The 23366-nt window shown below is 38.7% G+C and overlaps 1 protein-coding gene across 5 annotated transcripts in view; it reads right to left on the bottom strand.

Annotated features, from left to right (window-relative positions):
* The window catches only part of LOC102960991 (S-adenosyl-L-methionine-dependent tRNA 4-demethylwyosine synthase TYW1), a 212100-nt gene that overhangs the window by 22020 nt on the left and 166714 nt on the right, over nucleotides 1–23366 (bottom strand). For all 5 annotated transcript variants that reach the window (XR_006212294.1, XR_006212293.1, XR_006212292.1 and 2 more), the window contains 2 exons: nucleotides 11874–11984; nucleotides 2427–2594 (listed from right to left, as the gene is read on the bottom strand). Coding sequence is in view for 2 of the 5 variants with exons in the window: in XM_042971084.1 (XP_042827018.1) it covers nucleotides 2427–2594; nucleotides 11874–11984 (279 nt within the window). In the remaining 3 variants the exon portion in view is untranslated. The remainder of the gene's footprint in view (nucleotides 1–2426; nucleotides 2595–11873; nucleotides 11985–23366) is intronic.

Consider the following 23366-nt stretch of genomic DNA (forward strand, 5'->3'; position numbering starts at 1 on the left):
AGGGAAAAATGGAGGTTAATAAGGTATTCTAAGGTCCTTGCATTGCATTTAGAGGGTAAAAGTATTCTTTAACATTATACTTTGATTAGTCAAGGATCATAAAGTCACTTCGAGTGCAACCACTAAAAAAAAAAGAAAACTGTAAATAATTCCAAAGTAACACCTACTGTGTCTGAGAAAATAAAGGAAGTGCAGAGAGAGAGGGAAGTGCAATTTAAAAAGCATCTGGAGAGGTAGACAGCCTGACCATGCAGGGCCCTAGGGTCACATTAAGGACTTTGATTTTCATGCTAAAAGCAATGGGAGGTCACTGAGGCATCTCAATGGAGTTAGAAAGAACTCTGCCACCAGAGTCAGGATTATTTCCAGAGCACTGCCTCTGTAATCAAATTTTTTTTTTTAATGTTATTTATTTATTTTGAGAGAGGGAGAGTGCATGCATGCATGAGTGTGCGTGCATCAGTGGGGGAGGGGCAGAGACAGAGAGGGAGGCTGAGGATCCCAAGCTGGCTCCGTGCTGCCAGCACAAAGCCTGACACAGGGCTCAATCCCACAAGCCATGAGATCATGACTTGAGCCAAAATCAAGAGTCAGATGCTCAACCTACTGAGCCACCCAGGCGACCCTCAAATAATTTTTTTAAAGGCACTATCTTACCTGAAAAGGTTAACAGTGAATGAAAAACTAGAAAATAAAATTAGGTTTTTGGCTTTAATTTTTAAGATTTGCTTTGTAAGTTAATTAGCTTTGTAGCTATCATTAACATTTCAAATACCAGGTGGCCTTTATTTCTTTGTTCCCTGATGTCCCAGAACATATTCTTCTGTCTAAACATCTGACAGACCACAAGTCAGCTACATACAATCTGACTGCAACCAAAGCATGAGAGCCTTTTAACCTCATGGTTATTGAGACTACAGGATGTGATATTTTAATTGAGCAAATCTCACATTATTAAATGTCATTAACTTGAGAAGCTGTTCAGGAAGTCATTTAGGTTTTTGGGGAGAATATACTAAGTCTTTCATGTTCAAATTGAGCCTGCCTTTACTTGCATAAAAAGAACTTATGTAAGAAAAGGTAGCCCACCCTTAACCTTTATTATCATCTTGGTATTAATCTATCTTTATTGTGATATAATCCACAGACCATAATATTCAGCCTTTAAAGTGTACAATTGAGTGACTTTTGGATTAGTCTCAAAGATGGGCAACCAACACCACACTATAATTCTAGAGTATTTCATCATCCCCCAAAGAAATCCCATACCTATTAGCAGTCACTTCCTAGTCTGCTCTTCTCCCAGCACCTGGCAACCACCAACCTACTTTCCATCTCTATGGATTTATCTAGTCTGGATATTTCACACAATCATACAATATGTGCCCTGTTGTGTCTGGGGTGTTTTTTTTTTTCCCCACCTAGAATAATGTTTTCAGGGTTCATCCATGTCGACTTTTGTTTTGAAGTTTATTTATTTTGAGAGAGAGAAAGTGTGAGTGGGGGAGGGCAGAGAGAGAGGGAGAGAGAGAGACTCCCAAGCAGGCTCCACACTAACAGTACACAGCCTGGTGCAGGTCTGGAACCCATAAGCCGTGAGATCATGACCTGAGCTAAAGTCAGATATTTAACTGGCTGAGCCACTTAAGCGCCCCATGTCCACTTAAAAACAAAAAAGTATTTATTAATGGAGAATTTGAACAGAAAACTAGGCAGAGTAGTATAACAAACCTCTATGTGCTCATCATCTAGCCACGACAACAGTCATCTTATCCACACACCCACGTAATTTCACCTCATGTTATTTTAAATCAAACCCAGATGCCACATTATTTCTGTACAAATACTTCTGTAAGGACACGTTGTGATAGCTACTCCAACAATGGCCTTCTGATTAGCAGATTTTCCTTCTTATTTTAATGGCCTACCTTTACCAAGAGCTGAATTTTTCCTTTGCTGGACATTCTTAAGAAATATGCGAGATCTGGGTACTTATTCTGTCTAGTAAAAGTGCTAAAAGGGAAAAATGGAAACCAAAACTCCAGGAAAATTTCTCCAGAGGCTGAGATTCAAAGTGATATAAAATTTGATAAATACTTCAATATTTCTTCTGCAAGTCATATGGGGGTTGTCCACTATTTCAGCTTTCTCTTGTCATTCTGAGGAAGGATTAGAGGTTATGACAAGGGTGTTTTTTGCTTTTCTTTTTCAGCATGCACCAACTGCAAACCAGGAGGCCCTTCAAGTGCCTAGCTGAGGGCTAAGAACGAAACAAGAGTACGTGAGCCCAATGGACAGACTGGAGGGCCTTCTTAACGTCTATTTCAGGAAAGGTAGCAGACAAGCAGATATCCACTATAATAAAGACAGGAGAAAATAAAGAGAAGAAAGAAGAAGAAAAGAAGGCATAGTTGAGCTATTCTTACCCTTGTGTGAGCTATCAGGAGGCAGTTGGAATGTTCATGTTCACAAGCAATTTCATAGTTGGGGATGAGAGCCACCAACTCGCGGACAAAGTGTACCACCTCCTCGTGCCAGGGCACGTTGGCCATGGTGAGACTGCTTGCTGAACTCTCTCCACAGTAGGTGACACCCTGGGGAAGCAAGACAACAGAGACAATTACGGACCTAATTTAAATGAAATCAACTAAGAGTTTCAGAGCCAGAAAGGCTTCTAGAGGGAATCTACCCCATCCCACCCAATCCAATCCAATTCAATCCAAAAATGAAGAAAGTAACAGTGAATTAGAGATGATAAAATCTGCTTAGGAGCTCCCAGGCGGATGGCCTTCCCACCCTGTGACTGAGGGTGCTTGGGTACTGTGTTCAGTGCTGTCACAATCCATGCTGTCTAGGCACAACAGTGTATTTGAACCAACAACGTATCTTTTCATTCAGATTTCTTGGTGCACCGTAAGAGGTTAATGCTCAAGGGATTATAAATCTCATACACTAATAATGGAGGCATGGTTGGCACAAAAATTCACCGAACAGTTTATTCACTGGGAAATAAGATGAGCCCCCATTTCCCAATACAACTTAGGTTTGATAAAGGTTGATAAGATTCTTCTGCAAAGGGCCAGCTAGGGATCCCTTTGAAAGTATTCTTTAAGGAGATTACTTTCTGTACATGGATATGTATAAACACAGAATTGTGCCAAACAGGAAATACATTTGTGGCTATACATGCATACCCTTCACACACTTACATGCATATACATGCATCTCGCCTCTACAGAAATTTCTGAGTTTTACAAATGCGGTAAGGTAAATTGGCTTCTAACGCTTTAGAACACTACCTGACAGCCCACGCTTAGAGGACCCCAAAGTTTCATAATTAAGTTCTCTATTTGGTTAAGTTACATAATGATAAATTTTCTGATAATAAGGGATATCTGAATTTTGCAGGCTCTTTAAATACTCCAGAATTAAACTTTCTGGACAAGTGTTTTGAATATTCTAGACATGCTGCTACTAAGGAGGGAATAACTAAAATACAAAGACATGCACTCACACACTCTGTCTCACTCACACAGACGCAGACAGACAGACACACACACACACAAAGACACACACATACAGAGTAGAGGGGATGGGATACCACTGAATGAAAAACCCATGGATGAGCAAACACTCAGGGCTGGGAAATGGCTGAAGACTCAGATGAACTCTGCAAAATGATCTACTCCAGATGACTCTCAAAAAGATCCCCGTTATGCTAAACCGTGACCTTTGCTGAACATAAACTAGAGGCAACCCAGCTCAGTTGTAACAATCAAGAGCATCATCTCTATCAGCCCAGTGATTTTAGAAAATTCATTAAACCAAGTCTGAGTTTTAGGTGAATAAAAAAAAAAAGCAAGTACTACAACAGTTCTGAAAATCTTTAGGAATGGCTGAAAAATTGTGCTAAACTTACCGGAATGTATACCAAACATGAAAACAATTTATTGATAGGTCAAATTAGTCATAAAAATGAACTTTACTTCAACTTAAGTACTTTTTATGATACTGTGAATTATATGAAAAAGCATGTACATAGTAGCTAATTCAAAGGAACTTACTTTTCATATTAAAAAAAATTTTTTTAATTTTTGTTTATTTTTGAGAGAGAGAGAGTACAAGCAGGAGAGGGACAGGGAGAGGGAGAGGGAGGGAGGGAGGGAGGGAGGGAGGGAGGGAGGGAGAGAGAGAGAGAGAGAGAGAGAGAGAGAGAGAGAGAGAAGGATATGCAGAATCGGAAGCAGGATCCAGGCTCTGAGCTGCCAGCAGAGAGCCCGACGTGGGGCTCGAACCCATGAACCGTGAGATCATGACCTGAGCTGAAGTTGGACGCTTATCCAGCTGAGCCACCCAGGTGCCCCTATTTTTTAGATAAGATCTTACATCTATGACAATAGCTCTGGAAAATATTTTATTATTTCTTATTCACCAATAATAAATCATGAACCATCAAGGACAGATTTGGTTTGGGAAGGAAATGAGAGAATGAGCGCCACGGTTCATTACTAGGTCTTCACATAATACTTTCCCATACACTCACATGATGCTTCATAGTTAACTAAGTTCTTCTTCACATAAAAGTTCCCATTTTAGCCAGGCAAAATCCTCTGGGGTAGGCAGTACGGGCAACTTTCTGAGCCTCTGTGACATGAATGGGCTCTGTGAATTAGTCTGTGGAGTCACCTTTGGGAACCCCTGAGCCCTCCCTCAGTTGGGCTCCTGATGTCCCCCTCCTCTGGTGCTCCCCGCTCTGCTCTGGCTACTTCATTCTGCACTCCGGTCTCATGGCTGACTTGCCCTGACTTTATTCCTGATCACACTTTACCTAAACTATCTAAAAGTGCTTCCTTTTCTATGACATCACAGTTGTCTGCCACCTTCTCATCCCGCCACCGTCCTGCCCCCACCCCATCTATCACCAGCACCAAGTTTTGCCGTCACAACTTTGAAAAAAGAATGAACTCAAGAAAACAGATGGGCACCGTGTGGCAACTGAAAAACACTCACTTTGTAATCTCCAGGTTGAGGAGTGGCAAGCAGGCCCAAAGAAAGTTCCTCAAGAACAAAACCACTTATGCACCCCTGGATTTGTAGTGAAAAGCATAACCGATGCCATTACATTGGTGTCTTTTGGATGGATCACTCTGCTGTAGGACATGGAAGCCATAAGGTCCTATATTGGGTGCGTGGACACTTTACCTGGGGATTCAAGGTCTGTGGGAAGAGTAGTATTTTGGCAGTTTGATTGATATTCTAATTAAACTGAACGTCCAAAGACTCCTATTGTTTTTGTTTCCTATAGCCTAATGAGAAATGTTGTTGTCTTCATGACTTTTACTTTTTGCACAATATACCCAAAACGTGTCACTCCATCCTAAAAATGCTTCAACAACTCTTCCCAGACACACACACACAGGAAAACAAAAAACAGCCCAACCTTCTCAGCATGGCACATGAGGCCTTCTTTTTTTTTTTAAGTTTATTTATGTATTTATTTTCAGAGAGAGACAGAGAGAGAGAAGAAGAGAGAGAATCCCAAGCAGGTTCTGCACTGTCAGCACGGAGCCCAACGCAGGGCTAGAGTCCACAAAACGGTGAGATCATGACTTGAGCCAAAACCAAGAGTTGGATGCTCAACTGACTGAGCAACTCACGAGGCTTTCTTCAGTGGACTGCCCTCCTCAGCATCCAGTCTTTACTTGGCTAAATTTCCCACCATCTCTTTAATCTCTGTTCAAGAACCCCTACCCAACCTGATCCCAAGCTCATCATATCTGGTACATAGCTTGTACCAACTGGTATAATTACATGTGTAAATTCTAAACTTGTACAGGCAGGGGCTGTGCTCTGTTCTTCTCTGTACCCCCAACCAATCTATGCTGAATGACCTAAAGATCAAGTCACATATTTTATATGACATTAAACTCCAGAACTCTTTTCTGATATAATATAAAATTTCATTCACATTAATCTGGATTTTTCTACTCTTTTCTCCCCTCTACTCTTTAATGCTTGATGACAAAGCAACTGAGGAATACCAGTCAGGGACTGCTACATGAATAACCGCTAATATTTCTTATCTTTGTGTAGAGAAAGACAGTGAGGTCAGGCTAAGGCATTTGTTTTGCAAAAGGCACGCTACAAGGATTGAGCTCTGTAGACAGCTACAGTGCCAACAGCATAAAAGAGGTTTAAATCATCTGACAACAAATAATTACTAAGCACTTACTATTATTCTCAAGGTGCAATGCAAGGCAGAGAATATAAAGACAGTATTTCATTTACAAATGGATTGTACTATGAAAGTTTTTCAATAAGGCAGATGTTTAGAACATGATACACATTTTCACAAACAAGCAAGCAAATAATGATCACTAAGGTTCTAGGGCTAGCAAATAAAGGCCTATTTAAGCCTAATGAAACTAAAATATATGTTCATTTACAGGGAATCAAACAGAAAAATAGTTTATGAGACTAGCAATGAAAGAAAAGCGGGAACCAATAAAATAAAGAAATAGCTTCTATTGATTTAGTTTAAATAAATGTGCTTAATGAGAAGTGATCTAAACATTTACCGAATCCAGGCATACATTATCCCACTGAATTCTCAAAACAAACCTATTAAAATGATACTGTTATTCTAATTCTAATATGGAGGAAATTTAGATGCAGAGAAGATCTACATCAGTACTTTTTTGGAATGTATCAAAACTGCTCTTCCCCATTCCCCATGAGGCTCCAGAGTGCAGACTAGGAGAGACCCCTGTGCGTGCACACTCGCACACGCCTGGAAGACACAAGACATGAACAGTACTCGTTTGCTTCTGCAGGGAACCCAGGCATGTCACTAGCCTAGGGTCAATTTGTATTATCAATTTCCTAGCTTCAAGGCATTTACTTATGTGACCATGAGGTACTATTCAAATTTTAATGCCAGGCCCTGGGAGACCACCCCCCCTTTTTTTTAAATCAAGAGCATAGGTGAAAGACAAGCTTCCAAGGGCCATTCTATGTCAGTGGGTAAATTCTGTCCTAATTTGTGCTTTCACTGAAGGCAAAAGGGCCTCGTGTTCCATCCTTTAAACCCAAGTCCCATCTCTATCAGAGCTACAAAGTACCACCAGGGTGGTCTCTCTTTTTTGAGTCCCAAAGGAACTCCCTTACAGACCTGACAGATGGCCATGCTGTCAAAAGTATGTTTATTATAACACAGTTACTTCTAAGTGTTTGTTTTTAGAGGAAGCTAAGCTTACTTAGCCTACCATATTGCTAGTTCTCATCAAATGTTTTTCAGAGAGGGTTTTTACTATTATTATTTTATTAAATGTTATTATTTTAAGTAATCTCTAACCCCAGTGTGGGGCTCAAACTCATGACCTGGAGATCAAGAGTTACCAACTGAGCCAGCCACATGTCCTTGTTACCATTACTTTTAAAACTCCTCCAATTTAGAAAATTTTTAACTTTTTTTAATTTTAGAGACAGTGAGAGAGAAAGAACAGGCAAGTGCTCCCTTGGGCAGCACATATACTAAAATTAGAACATGCGTGGGCACTTGGTGTGGGGGGAGGGGTGAAGGGAGGAAGAGCGAGAGCGAGAACGAAACCCAAGCAGGCTTCACTCGGTGTGGAGCTGGACGCGGGGCTGGATCCTACAATTCTGGGATCATCAAGAGTCAGACACTCAACCGACTGAGCCACCTAAGCGCCCCCCCACCCCCACAAAATTTAAATTTAATTAATTAGACAACAACAACAAAAATGCCTTTTCAGACTTAAATAGTTTAACTCTATTGAACAGGAAAGAATGCCTTCTCCTTTACTGATTTCGTTTCAATCAGTGGGATTACAAACATGATGCCCGCTCACTCTAATAATTCGCAGGGCATGGAAACATGAAAAATAGAATTACTAAGCCTTTCCCTGCCCTTCTTCCAAATTACAACACTGTGAACAGTCTGATATAATCCTTCTGTACTTTTCTTATATAAATATATCCAAACATATACTGCTAAAAAATATAATCAGGGGCGCCTGGGTGGCTTAGCTGGTTAAGCATCTAGCTCTTGATATCAGCTCAGGTCATGATCTCATGGTTTGTGAGTTCGAGCCCTGCGTCTGGGCTCACAGCACAGGGCCTGCTTAAGATTCTCTCTTCCTCTTTCCCTGCCCCTTCCCCCACTCATCTCTCTCTCAAAATAAAGAAGTAAACTTTTAAAATATATATAATCAAATAATAAACATTATTCTATAACTTGTTCTGTTTCTGAAGTATACTATATTCTGCAAACATCCCTTTTCTACTTCAGTTTAAAAGGAAGATACTTCAGGGGCGCCTGGGTGGCTCAGTCGGTTGAGCGACCGACTTTGGCTCAGGTCATGATCTCACGGTCCGTGAGTTCGAGCCCCGCGTTGGGCTCTGTGCTGACAGCTCAGAGCCTGGAGTCTGCTTCTGATTCTGTGTCTCCCTCTCTCTCTGCCCCTCCCCCACTCATGCTCTGTCTATCAGAAATAAATAAACATTAAAAAAAAATTTTTTTTAAAGAAAGATACTTCATTACCCTGCAGGACAAATGAGAGCTGAATTTAACAAAGCAATGAGATCCAGTCCTCAATGGCACAGGTACACTTAACAGAGGCCATTTCTATCTCAAACATTCTATAAGAAACAAGCTGATCATCACCATGCTTTCCCTTGGTACGACTGTTACCTGTTATGTTATATTTTATCATTCATGTAAGATAGTTAAAATTGTGATTATATTACATATTTCTTCAAGAAACTTTTAAATAAAATCTCTCCAAGTGGCTCATTTTACTTCTGTAGACTTGGCCTTGTTCAATAAGACCATCCATTTCCCAAACAGCATGTCCATATCAAATTTTCTATCTCTGGTGCTTTGATGAGGCCTAGCACATAGAAAGAGCTGAAAGATATCTGTTGAATGCAGGGGTAAAACAGTAAAATGGAAATCTCATGTGAAAGAAACCATGTCATTATAACATCTCAGGTATAGACAGAGGGTATTATGTTAATAGTCTGTCAAACTAAAAAAATACCCATCGGAGGATTATACTGTTTACAAAGTAGCTATCTTTCTTTTAAAAATAATACCGGGTGATTCTTTTCAGATTGTAAAATATGTCATACATTATAGAAAACATGACTGCAAAGAAGGAAAGGAGGAAGGGAGGGACGGAGGGAGGCAGAAAAAAGGTGACCGTATGATCCAGAAACTTGCTTTATAATGGAAGTTTTACTGCAACATCACTGGAGACAGCATTCTTTAATAGCTAAATCATAAATTAAAACACCATTAATCCCTGACATTGGCAAGGTTTGCTTAAGCCAACAAATATACTGCAGATGTAGTTTGCATCTCTGCATCATTAGAGTTCTTGCCAAGAGTAGCCTTTTAAAATTAAGAGCAATTTCAAAAGAAAAGAGTGTCTTTGACCTGACCAGGGATAAAATGCTGAACACTCAGACAGCAATATTTTATCTCTTCCCACCTCCCTGCTGCTCTAGGCTATAGTACCACAGAAAGCTGAACAGACAGCTGTAAAAATGAACTATCCTCTGAAATGACAGAGTGAAATGACATACACTGAAGAGTCGGGTTTTCAGAGACAGGGTGGAATTTTCTGGTCACGTTTTCTCATTCTGTGGACTCTTAGTTGTCCAGAAAAGCCATTTGCCTTGTAACAGTCCACAGCTTTAACTACCATGGCACGCTGATGCCTTCCAAATGATTACTGCCAGCCCTGTCTTATCCCCAGAACTCCAGGCTTATATAACCTCTGGCCTATTTGAACCTATATGTGGATATTTAAAAGGTCTCTCAAATGATTAAGGCCAACAAAGAACTCGTGAAATTACTCCCCAAACTTGCCTGCCTCCTCCCCTGGTCTTTCCCGATTCAGTAAACTGTTGCACATCCGCACGATTGCTTAAGCCAAAATCCAGGTGTTGTTCTTGATTTCGTTTGTTCTTTCACTCCCTGTGTCTCGTCTGGCAACACGCTGTATTGGTTCCACTTCCACGATTTATCCCAAATGCACCCACTCCTCTCCAGTCATATTGCCAATGACCTTCCCCCAAGCCATAACGTCTCGTTTTATAACCACTCTCGCTCTGAGCTCTGTAATCCGCCCATGACAGCAGCAGGGTGATCTTTTAAAATCATAAACCAGACTATTCAAAAAGCTGACCATCGAACTTAGTATAAAATCCAGTTCTTTTCTTGCTTGAAAGTTCTAACAACATTTGGCCCCATCCCACCTCTGTGATTCATCTTGTGTCTCCGCCAACTCCAACTGCCCTCCTGATCTCACACGGGACCCCCCGACTTGAATACTTACTTGTTTGCCATCTGCCCAAAATGCTCTGATCCCCTGGTGACTGCATTGTTTCTTACTATTCAGGAATCAGTTGTAAAAGAGTCATCTCCTCCATTAGATTTCATAGGCGGAAGAAAAGACTTCTGCCTATGAAATCTAAAACAGCCAATCACAATGTCTACCAAAACAATGATCTGCCCTTTGGCACATCAATCCACTTATAGGAATCCATCATCCCAAAGAAATACTGCCAACAAACGGGCCAGGGACAACCAGGCACCACCACCTCCTACTGTAAGTATACGATACCACCAACTAAATAATCTTAAAATGCAAACACACACACACGCACACACATCTGATCAATCTTCTCTTGATCTAACTACCAATCTACAGGAAATACAGGGGGCAAAGGAACAAGCAATCAGCAAAATCTAAAATAGAGACAGAGGGAACTAGCCAGGATAAATGACACATTTTCTTCAACAAACTTACTGGTGTGGGGGCAGGGGGAGCAGAGTAGAGAGAGAACACATGAAAGAGGAACTAACAGCTTAAAAGAAATTTAAAAAAGAAAGAATCCAATTACAGTTAATGATCCTTATTTGGATCTAGATTCACAAATACTATTTTAACAAGAAATAGTTGGTCAAGTCTGAAACCTTCTATTTCCAATACTTAAGAGACTATTGTTAAAACTGTTCAATTATGAGAACAGTATTCTGAATAAGTGTATACAGTGAGTGTATATCTTTTAGAGACATATACAGTTATAGATGAGCCATATAGCGTATGGTTTGCTTCAAAATAATAGGATAAGGCAGAGAAAATGGGTAGAGGTAGAACTGAAACAAGACTGGTCATGAGTTGGTAATTTTTGAAGCTGGGTGAACAGATGGAGGTCATGAGACCAATCTCTCTACTTCTATATATGTTTGAAATTCTCCATAATAAAAGTTTATTTTACTTTTTTATTTTTATTTTATTTTTATTTTTTTTACTTTTTTTAATTAAAAAAATTTTTTTATGTTTATTTTTGAGAGAGTGTGAGTGGGGAGGGGCAGAGAGAGAGGGAGACACGGAATCCAAAACAGGCTCCAGTCTCTGAGCTGTCAGCACAGAGCCCGACGCGGGGCTTGAACCCAAGAACCATGAGATCATGACCTGAGCCCAAGTCGGACGTTTAACCAACTGAGCCACCTAGTCAACCCTAAAAGTTTATTTTAAAGCCAACCAATTCCTCACTGTAACACTATTTTATTTCTCAGCATACTAATGTTACTATGTAGTTTTTAATTATTTATTTTGCACTGACTGCCTCCCTCTCAATAAATATAAGCTTTATAAGAGCAAAAGCTCCGTCTTTACTGTTATTATCCCCGTTGCCTAGAATGGTGCCACGTTCTTGATTAATATTTCTGAATGAATAAATAACACATCTGGGACCTCCTATAGAGTTTTATAAGGTACTAACTTCACCACAACAAAGCACCATAGGAAGTGGGATGACATTGGCCAGCAGGAGCTCACCTTCACTTCGATGAAGTCAGGATTCCCCAGGGTCACCAGCTCGGCATAGGCCTGGAGTTCGTCTACATTCCACGCTTTCACTAGAGTCAGCCTGTACACAGTACGCTGTTGCTGAAACAAAGGAAAAGCCAACTTCGTTTTTATCTTGGTGGAAGTCACACCTAGGAAGGCTTTCAAATTTCTTCAATCCCCTAGAGACCCAGGTAATGTGAAATTCAGCCAGAACTTTTTAAAAAAATTTTTAAAAAATGTTTTATTTATTTTTAAGACAGAGAGACAGAGCACGAGCAGGGAAGAGGCAGAGAGAGAGAGAGAGATACACACAGAATCCGAAGCAGGCTCCAGGCCCTGAGCTGTCAGCACAGAGCCTGACGCGGGACTCAAACTCACGAACTGTGAGATCATGACCTGAGCCGAAGTCAGACGCTTAGCCAACTGATCCACCCAGGCGCCCCCAGCCAGAACTTCTATAAGCCAAAGTTACATTTTGTAGAAAGATGAAAAAAAAATGAAAACAATATAATAAGATTCCCATAAGCCTTTTAAGGGCACAGATATTGGCATGTATCTTTTCTCACTCACAATCTCTACCACTTAGGCACCCAAATGTTTCTTGAAAACGACACACTGAATTAGATTTAGTAAGGAATAGTAAATTGACCAAATAGTTTAAGACTGTTGAAAATTAATTCAAATAACCTTCAGGCTCTCAGGTACCAATCACTCAAGTGTTTATGACAAGAATTTCTAATTACTCTTCCCTTCTTTCCTGCTTTCTTAACATTTTAATGATCTCCTGTTGGCAGAAAAGGCACATTTATGAACTGTCAGTATTGTCACCTGTTTACCACTTAACCAAAAGAGGTAGTGGTTTTCTGAAAAGCAATTAGACAACAGACATCAAAGGCTTTAACAAGTTTATGCCCTTTGACTTTGTAGCTCTCTCCCTTCCAGGACCCGAGACAATTTTTCAAACATTCAAAGCGTTATTGAAACATCTCAGGACAGTATGAAAAAGAGGTTAAAATCTTTTTTTTTTTTAATTTTTTTTAACATTTATTTATTTTTGAGACAGAGAGAGACAGAGCATGAACAGGGGAGGAACAGAGAGAGAGGGAGACACAGAATCTGAAACAGGCTCCAGGCTCTGAGCCGTCAGCACAGAGCCCGACGCGGGGCTCGAACTCACGGACCACGAGAGCATGACCTGAGCCGAAGCCCGCCGCTTAACCGACCGAGCCACCCAGGCGCCCCAAAAGGGGTTAAAATCTAAAGCAAGACTGGGGAGCGGCACCTAGGACTTGCCTATAACCAGTAGTATATGGCGGAGGTGGTGTCTATGTGCAGACGCACGCAGGGCCACACCCATCTGGAGCAAGTTCCCGGATAATATCCATGCTGCTACGACGCACAGCATGTTTTAAGTAGTGAGGCTCTAAATACTTGAGAGAAAAAGTGAGGCGAGAGAGGAACAAAATGATACCAACCTCTCTACTTTTGCCTATGTTTGAAGATTTCCATAATTAGTGAAAGAGAAGAAACACTCGAGATCTTCGATGAACAAAATGAAAAGATCTCCGCTGAACAGTATTTGGCAGCCATACCAGAAAATGTACTCAAAAATTACTTTAAAACACAGTATATAATGCACGAAAAGACAGAGATCTTCCAGATTCCCTTTACATATAAAGCCAGAATTCACTTAACAAAAACGGGTAGAGAACAGCAGACCAATCTCACTTGTACTTATAGATACAAAAATCTTATAGAAACTTTAGCAAATACAATTCAGCAGTATGTTGAAAATTCTAGGAATGCAAAGATGATTCCATATGTGGTTACATATTAATATAATTCATCACAGAGTTCAACACAGAAAAGTACACACGATCAACTTCACAGACACACAAAGGTATTTGGTATAATTTAAAAGCCACCCTGAATTTGAAAACAAAACAGAGTAATCAAATCAAAAACCATTTGGCAAACTACACAATTACAAAACACAACCTTAAGATAAAATGGTCAATGTCATTCTCAGTGGCTTATGAAAAATACAGGCATTCCCATTTGGTCAGACTAACAGAAGAATGTCCACTCTGTTATTTTTATGAACACTTCCCTGAAAGTGAAAATCCAAGCAATAAGGCAAGGGAGCAAGAATTGCTGGACACTACACAAAAAAATAATTACTTGCAAATGATGTAACTGGCTTCTTGGAAACCTAAGAAAATCAACTAAAAAGTTGTATTAAGGAAAAGTATAAAAATGAACTGCCTTCTTAGCATGGATCAGTGGAGTGAATATGGGCGCTGGGGCCCGACCAAAGCCCAGACCACACACTTAGCTATTTTCGTCTCCCTGTTCTCAGTTTCTACCCTGTGAAAAATGGGGGTCCTACACAGGATTAAAAGCTTCAATCCGTGTAGAACTTAGAACCCCAGGAAGTATTAGCTACTATATGCCAACAGCAACCAATTATGAAATACAAGGCAAGGAAAATTCCACTTAAACAACTATAAAATACATCTATAAAATATCTAGTGATTAGTTTATGAAATAACATGGACACTGAAGAAAATAAACTTTTCTGAAAGACCTAAAACAAAAACTCACTACATGGACAGCCATGATAGATTTATAATATAATGTTAACTCCAATGGGAGTTTATAATTCCTTTGCACGAATAAACTGGCAATGATACCAACAACAACAAGAAAAGGAGTTAGCAGTTACTCAGCACTGACTACATGCCAGCTGTTATTGTAAGTGCTTAACATTGGAGCGAAGAGTCCAGTATCTGTCTACTCTTTACAACAAATCTTACAAAATAGGTTTGATTATTATCTTCACATCGCAGTTGTGAAATTGAGGCCTTGAGCTGTTAGATAAATGTCCCAAAGTCACACAGCTGGAAAGCGGCAAAGCTGGCATGTGAACCCAAGGGGCATGGCCCTCTCTGCTTTGCTAAACCTTTTAAAATCGTGAAACAAAACATACAAAGAGAAACGTATATAAGACACATCTGTATAGCAAAAGGGGTTAACACAAAGAAAATACCCATCACCCAGTCGCTATCCGCTCCCTCTGTCCCAAAGATACCTAATACCATTATTCTTTTGTGTCTTGCTTCTGTCATCCAACATTTTCAGAAAATCCATCCGTGTTGCTGCATGTTGACATTTGCTCATTTTCCTTGTTAGCCAGTACTCCATCATTTGAATATACAACAATTCATTCGACCATTCCCCCAACGACAGACATCTGGATCATCTCCACTTTTTAGCTGTTCTAAAACAATGCTGTTGTATTTTTATCACACTAGGGTTTAATTTTGCCTGTTTCAGGAAACTGTATAAAATGCTATTATGGCTTATACTCAATTAGGTCTGGCTTCTTTCACTGAATTTGATGTTTGTGAGATCAAACATACTGCTGTATATCTATCATGTGAATATACCACTAGTGGAAGTGTTGGTTATTTTCCAGTTTGGGTCCTACCAAAATAGTGTCTGTTGCCCTCCGTGTTATTATACTTCACTCTTGAGATGCACAAGAGCATGGATTTTTCTTGGATGCACCTACGTGTGGAAACGCTGGGTCACAGGAGGTGTATTCATGCAGTGTCAGCATATACTGTCAAACTGGTTTCCAAAGTGATTTTACAATACTTTCACCTGCAGTGTCTCAGGGTTCCAGCTGTTTCTCTTCCTTAACCACACTTGGAGTTTTCAGTCTTTAAATTTTGCCACTCTTGCGTTGTCTATTTTGTATTTGCCTGACTACTAAAGAAGTTGATTATGTTTCTGGCCATTTGGATGCCGGCTATTGGGAAGTACTTGTTCAAGTGTTTTAAATATTTCTGTATTGGGCTGTTTTCTTCCTACTGACTGTTTTTTGTTTTGTTTTGTTTTTTTCAAATGCTTTATATATCCTGGCTATAAGAGAGCTGTTATAAAGGCCTTGGAAACATTTCCATTCACTTTATGGCTTTCCTTTTCACTTTCTTCATATCTTTTGATTAGCAGAAATAGCTAATTTTCATACCTTTTTATCTATAGCATACTTGTATCAAATTGCTACAAAGAGAAACATTATGGGGTTACTGGAAAAGGAATGTTAGTGGATTTCATTAGTTCATTTCAAATTATCAACTTTGCATTCTGGGTTTTGCTGTGACTATGGGGAGCTTGTTCAATGGAATCATTTCAGAGATTTTATTTAAAGTCTGTTTAAAATTAGTTAAAGCAGTTCCTAAGGTCTACAGAAGAACAAAAGAGTGGTACACTCTAATTAGATTAGATTAAAACAAAAACTGGGTGCAGATGTTTCTTGAAAGGTGAAGGCTGGAATTTCCTCTGCAAAGGAAATACTTAACATTGCTATTTTATCTTCTGTTAAAAAAGAAAAAAAAGTTGGAGCGTCAACTGGACTGTATTCATTTAATTTGAATTAAACTTATTTTTTTCAGTTTGGAGATTTAGTAATTTTAATTTGCATAGGTTCTGGAATGGTTATTACTGCAGAATTTTCTGAATGTGGCATGTTATCTCGTAGGGACAGTTATATAAAAATAGGATGAATATAAAAATAGGATGAAGGTATTGACTTCAGACAAACAGTTTACCTACTTGCTGTTCAATGTACAGTGTTATTCGTAAAATGTCACAGTGTGACTTGTCAAAAATGACGAGAAGTTGCCATCTTATAATTTCATATATTTTCTGTTTGAGAGTCTAAGATCCCCCCAACCTGCCCCAGTGGTCTGCACACAGTAACAGAATTTTGAAAGTAATATCACATCAAATGTGGTTGGTCCCTAGCAAGAGACCTAGATGTTCACCTCGAAATTTTCGATCAGATCTTTGCGACAGACTTTAAATTTGGGTTTTAACTTGTGTTGTTTCTTAGAGGGAAGTAATAGACGAACTGAAAATACATGGGCTGAAAACTAAGGTCAAAATACCTAAGGTAAATGTTAAATGCTTATCAAGGGGAACCGAGGCAGAAAAAGATTTTAAGTGCAAAGTAGAAAAGGCCCGAGTAGTCAGGAAGGCCAGGAGAAAGGAGGAAAAAGAACCACAGACTAACAATTAAGCTATGGCTCTTGGCTCTGGAATCGGCTGTGTGCGTTCAGGCATGCACCCTCTGCCTCTGTAAAATGGGGAGAGTACCAGTACCAGTATCTTGTAGTATGGTTGTAAAGTTAAAAGAACTAAAACACCGGTCTTAGAACATGGCCTGGCACAAAGAAAGGTATGAATAAACTTCGGCTACCATCACCACCACCACCAGCAGCTCCACAGATTCATCACAGGTATCAACCAATAGTCACCGGGTCCCTCTCTATGCTGGGCTTAATTCTAGGTGCTAGAGATACAGCAGCGAACAAAGCCAAGTGCCAACTGTTGTGTCATTTACATTCTAGTCTGACAAATAAACAAAACCAGAGTCAGAAAAAAATTAGTGACCATAGCAATGCCAAAAGAGGAGAGGAGCTGGGAAACCGGCAGAGGTTACGACTCCACCACTGATGCCTTTTGGACCGTCTTCTCAATTTATAAAAACCAAACTGAATACTGACCAAATTGTATGTTTGTCAAAAACTAATTCTGAATGGCTTAAAGCCAAAAAACAACTTAAAATTGAAACAGTCCCTCACTGGGGTGCCTGGGTGGCTCAGTTGGTTAAGCAACCGACTCTTGATTTTGGCTCAGGTCATGATCTTGCAGTTCGTGAGACTGAGCCCCGTGTCGGGCTCTGCACTGAAGCCTGCTTGGGATTCTTTCTCTCTGCCCCGCTCATGCCCTCTCTCTCTCTTTCCCTCTCTCAAAAATTAAACTTTTAAACACACACACACACACACACACACACACACAATCCCTCACTGATGACCATTGTTTCTAAAAGCAAAGAACATTTAATGCCTCTACTAGAAGTTGGGCAACCTATCAAACTCCTTAGAAACCATGCCTGCTGTTGAAATGGCTTTAAACTAAGCTTTATACTATCTGTGGAAGACAAAACAAAATGTGTCAACTTGATAAGTCAAATAAAGAATGAAAAGGTAAATTCAAAGATATAATTCATGATGCAACCAAATGAAACATTCTTTATGCTCAAAGATAAGCAGGAAAACTGTTATTATAGAATTACTCTCTAAATAAAGTAACCAACCAATTTCAAGCTTAATGAACAACTGAAAATTCCAATAAAGGAAAGAGGGCAAAACAAGATAATAAGCCTCAGTGAAGAAAATCTGATCCAGTGGGAAAAGAAATCATTTAAAGGAAACACATCAAGTCATTAATAATGCTTATTTCCCAACAAGGAAGAGAAAGATTGTAGGCTTATTATTTACATTTCTTTTTAAAGGCCCATAAAACACTACAACGTACTAACATACACATTACAAAAGTCTCAAGAGAGAAAAGAAAAAATGGCAAAAAGAATGTTTGAAAAAAGAATGGCCAAAACTTCAAAAATTTGGTGAAAAACATAAATCTACACATCCAACAAGCTCTACAAACTCCAAAAATGATAAACTCAAAGAGTCTCATAATGAGACACATTATAATCAAACCGTCAAAAGACAAAGAAAGAGGGGTGCCTGGGTGGTTTAGTTGGTTAAATGTCCGGCTCATGATTTCAGCTCAGGTCATGATCTCACAGTTCGTGGGTTTGAACCCCGCATCAGGCTCCACACTGACAGTGCAGAGCCTGCTTGGGACTCTCTCTCCCCCCTTCTCCCTGCCCTTCCCCTATGTGCTTTCTCTCCTTTCTCTCTCTCTCTCTCTCTCTCGCTCTCGCTCTCTCTCTCTCTCAAAATAAATAAATAAATAAATAAATCTTTTAAAAAAAAATAAAAAGACAAAAAAAATAATAGCTATAAACACCTGCATTAAAAAAAAAAAAAAAAAAAGATCTCAAAATTCACAACTCAAGTATCTGGTCCAGAAGAGTAAATTAAACCGAAAGTAAAGAGTAAGAAAGAAATAATAAAGATGAGAACAGAACAGAAGTAAAAGAAATAGAGAAGAGAGAAACAATGGAGAAGAAAAAAAACCCGAAGTTGGTTCTATGAAAATATCAATGCAATTGACAAACCTGAAACTAGACTAAAAAAAAAAAAAAGACAGAAAAGACACAACTAAAATCAGAACTGAAAGCGGAGACAATACTGCCAACCTTGCAAAAACAAAAAGGTTATAAAAGAATACTGTGAACAGCTATGTCAATAAATTAAATATAACCTAAATTAAATGGACAAATTCTGGGGCACCTGGGTGGCTTAGTCGGTTAAGTGTCTGACTCTTGGTTTCGGCTAAGGTCATGATCTCACAGTTTGTGGGTTTGAGCCCCACATTGGGCTCCGCACTGATAGTGTGGAACTGCTTAGGATTCTCTCTCTCTCTCCCCCTCTCTGTTCCTCCCACTTGTGTTCTCTGTCTCAAAATAAATAAATAAACTTTAAAAAAAAATGGACAAATTCTTAGAAACACACAAATTACCAAAAATGACTCAAAGAGAAATGGAAAATCTGAACAGATCTGCAACAAGTAAAGAGATTAAATCAGTAATGAAGAAACTCCCACACAAAGTCCAGAAACAATGGCTGCACTGGTGAATTCTGCCAAACATTTCAAGGGTAATATTCTTAAACTCCTCCCATTAACAGAAGAAAAATGAACACTTCTGAACTCCTTCTCTGATGTCAGCATTACCTTTGAACCAAACCAAAGATAGCACAAGAAAATACCCAGTGTCCCTTATGAATATAAATGCAGAAATCCTCAACAAAATACTATCAAATTGGATCCAATAGCATATTAAAGTATTATGTACCATGAATAAGTAGGATTTATGCCAGGAATGAAAAAGATAACGTGCTTCATGAATCCATTTATACAAAATATCCAGAACAGGTAGATCCTCAGAAATAGAAAGCAGATTAGTGGTTGTCAGCGACTGGGTAGGGAGGATGGGGAGTAACTACTTAATAGATACAAGACTTTATTTGGAAAGATGAAAATGTATAGGAACTACGTAGAGGTGGTAACTGAATAACACCATGAACGTACTAAATGCCGGTGAATTCTTCATTTAAAATGGTTAACTTTATGTTATTTGAATTTCACCTCAATAAAAAATAAAAAATCCCTGTCAAAACTCCAGCTGCCCATTTTTCGGGGGTGGGGAAGTTGATTTTCAAGATGCATACAGAAATGCATATGGGCCCAAACAGCCAAAATAACTTTGAAGAAGACAAATTTGGAGGACTCACACTTCCTGATTTCAAGACTTACTCAAAGCTATACTAATCAAGACTGTGTGACACTGACATAAGAACAGACATACAGAACCATGGAACAGAATGGAGTCCAGAAGTGAACCTACACATATATAGACAACTGATCTGACAAGCAGGTCAAGTCCATTCAATGGAGGAAAAATAGTCTCTTCAACAAACAGTCCTGAGACAACTAGATATTCACGTGCAAATGCATGAAGTGGAAGCCTACTTCATATTCTATATGAAGATTAAGTGAAAAGATCCATATGTAAGAGCTAAGACAATGAAACTCTATGAAAAAAATATAAGGACCTTGGATTAGGTCATTAGACATGACATTAAAGCACAAGCAACAAATGAAAAACTAAGGTGAACTTCATCAAAATTAACTTTCCTGCTTCAGTTTAGTAGTTCCTCAAAAAGTTAAACACAGAATCAATATATGACCTAGCAATTCCATTCCTAGGTAAATACACCTGAGAGAATTAAAAATGTAGGGTTCACACTAAAACTTGTACATGAATATTCATAGTTTGTTGATCATAAGAGCAAAAGGTGGAATCAATGCAAATGTCCATCTGCTGAAGAATGGATAAACAAATGTAGTGTATCCATACAGTGGAATATTATTCAGTGGGGGGAGAGGGCAGGAGGGAAGAAGAATGAGGTTTTGATTAAAGCAATAACATGAGTGAATCCTGAAAACATTATGCTAACTGAAAGAAGCCCAACACTATTAAAAATCGTCTGGAATTAGATAATGCTAATGATTGCACAATGTTGTGATAAGCTAAAAGCCAGTGAATTTATACACTTTGCTATCTATATAGATTCAATGCAATCCCTATCAAAATTCCAATGGGAATTTTCACCCAACTAGAAAAAACAATCTGAAAATTTGTATCCAACCACAAAAGACGCTCAATAGCCAAAGCAATCCTGAGAAAAAAAGAACAAAGCAGGAAGTATCACATATCCTGATTTCAATGTTTACTACAAAGCTCCAGTAATCAAACCAGTATGCCACTGGCATAAAGACAAACACATAAACCAATGGGACAGAGAGCCCAAAATAAACACCTGTGTGTACATGTCAACTAATATTTGACAAGGGAACCAAGAATACTCAATCGGGAAAAGATAGTGTCTTCAGTAAATGGTGCCTGGAAAACTGTAAAACATACAAAGCAATGACTTGAAATGGATTAAAGATTTAAACATATGACCTGAAACCGTAAAACTCCTAGAAGAAAACACAGGGAAAAAGCTCTCTGACACTAATCTTAGCAATGACTTTTTGGATATGGCACCAAAAGCACGAGCAACAAAAGCCACAATAGACAAATGGCACTACCATCAAAACAAAAAGCTTCTGCACAGCAAAAGAAACCATCAACAAAATGAAAAGACAACCTATGGAATGGGAGAAAATATTTACAAATCATCTTCTGATAAAGGGTTAATAGCTAAAAGAACTCCTACAACTCAATAACAAAAAACCAAACAATCTGATTTAAAAACGGGCAGAGTAACTGAATAGACACTTTTCCAAAGAAGACATCCAAATGGTCGACAAGGACGTGAAAAGATGCTCAACATCACTAATCATCGGGGAAATGTAAATCAAAACCACAATGATCTCAGTGATCAGCTCACACGTGTTGAATAGCCATCCTTAAGACGGCAAGAGAAGACAAGTGTTGAAAAGGATGTGGAAAACTGGGAACCCTTTTTGGGTTTTGGATTCAGGGAACCATTAGTGGTAGTGTAAATTGGTAAAGTCACTATGAACAGTATGAAGTATTCTCAAAAAATAAAAAAACAGAAGTAGTACATGATCCAGCAACCCCACCTCTGGGTATATATCCAAAGGAAATAAAACAGGATATTCAAAATAGCCAAGATATGGAAACAAACCAAGTGTCTATCAACAGATGAATAAAGAACATGTGGTGTATACATATACATCAGCCAAGAGAAAGAAGAAAATACCCCCATTTGTGACAACATGGATAAACATGGACATCAAAGGCATTATAATAAGTGAGGTAAATCAGACAGAGAAAGACAAATACAACTGACCCTTAGACAACATAGGTTTGAACTGTGTGGGCCTACTTATACATGGATTTTCAGTAAATATATACGTACAGTACCATAAATATATTTTCTCTTCCTTGATTTTCTTAATAATGTTTTATTTAGCTTACTTCATTGTAAGAATATAGTATAATATGTAGAACATACTAAATGTCTTGGGAGAGTCAAAAGTTAATATGAAGATTTCCCACTGCACAGGGGGTCAGTGCCCCAACCCGCTATGATGTTTAACGGTCAACTGTACAATACCACTTAGGTGTGGAATTTACAAAAGGGGAACTCATGGAAACAGTCCCCTGAAGGGTGGGGGAACTGGAGAGATATTGGTCAAAGGGTACAAACTTGTAGTTACAAGATGAATAAAGTTCTGGAGATCTAATGTACAGCAAAGCATTATGATTTAGTTAACATTGTGATTTCATTAGTTAACAATTTAGTTAACAAAGATGCTAAGAGACTAGATCTTAAATGTTCTCACCATTAAAAAATAATGATAATTATTGGATGTGATGAAGTGTTAACTAATACTACCATGGTAATCATATTGCATTATATACATGTATCAAATGAACACACCTTCAACTTATAAAATGTCACATGTCAATTATCAATTACATCTCAACAAAAAACCAGAAATGAGCAACAAGTATAGATATTTGATTTATTACAAAATTGGCACTATAGAATAAGGTAGAAAAGGATGGTATTTTAAATTAACCGTGCTGGGTCCGATGGGTGCTCATATGTGGGGGGGGATAAAAGCATTCACACTTAGAAAATGTTTTAATGGATTATAGACTTAAATGTGAAAGAAAAACAACAAAATATCTAGAAAATAAGAATCTCTTCATGACTTTATTAAACAGTTTAAAATGCACTCTACAGAAAAGAAAGCGTGTTTAGCTGGACTACATTAAAATTAGCAACTTCTCCTTATTAAAAGATATTATAAGAAAGAGACAAGCTACAGAGTGAAAAAAGACATTTACTCATTATCTACAATATATAAAGAACTCCTGAAAACCAATTAGAAAAAGATAATGCAAAATAAAAATTGACAAAGCCATGAATGTTCTTGTATGGCCTTGAATAAGAGGGG

The sequence above is a fragment of the Panthera tigris genome, chromosome E3 (genome assembly GCF_018350195.1).
Source record: "Panthera tigris isolate Pti1 chromosome E3, P.tigris_Pti1_mat1.1, whole genome shotgun sequence".
Lineage (NCBI taxonomy): Eukaryota > Metazoa > Chordata > Mammalia > Carnivora > Felidae > Panthera > Panthera tigris.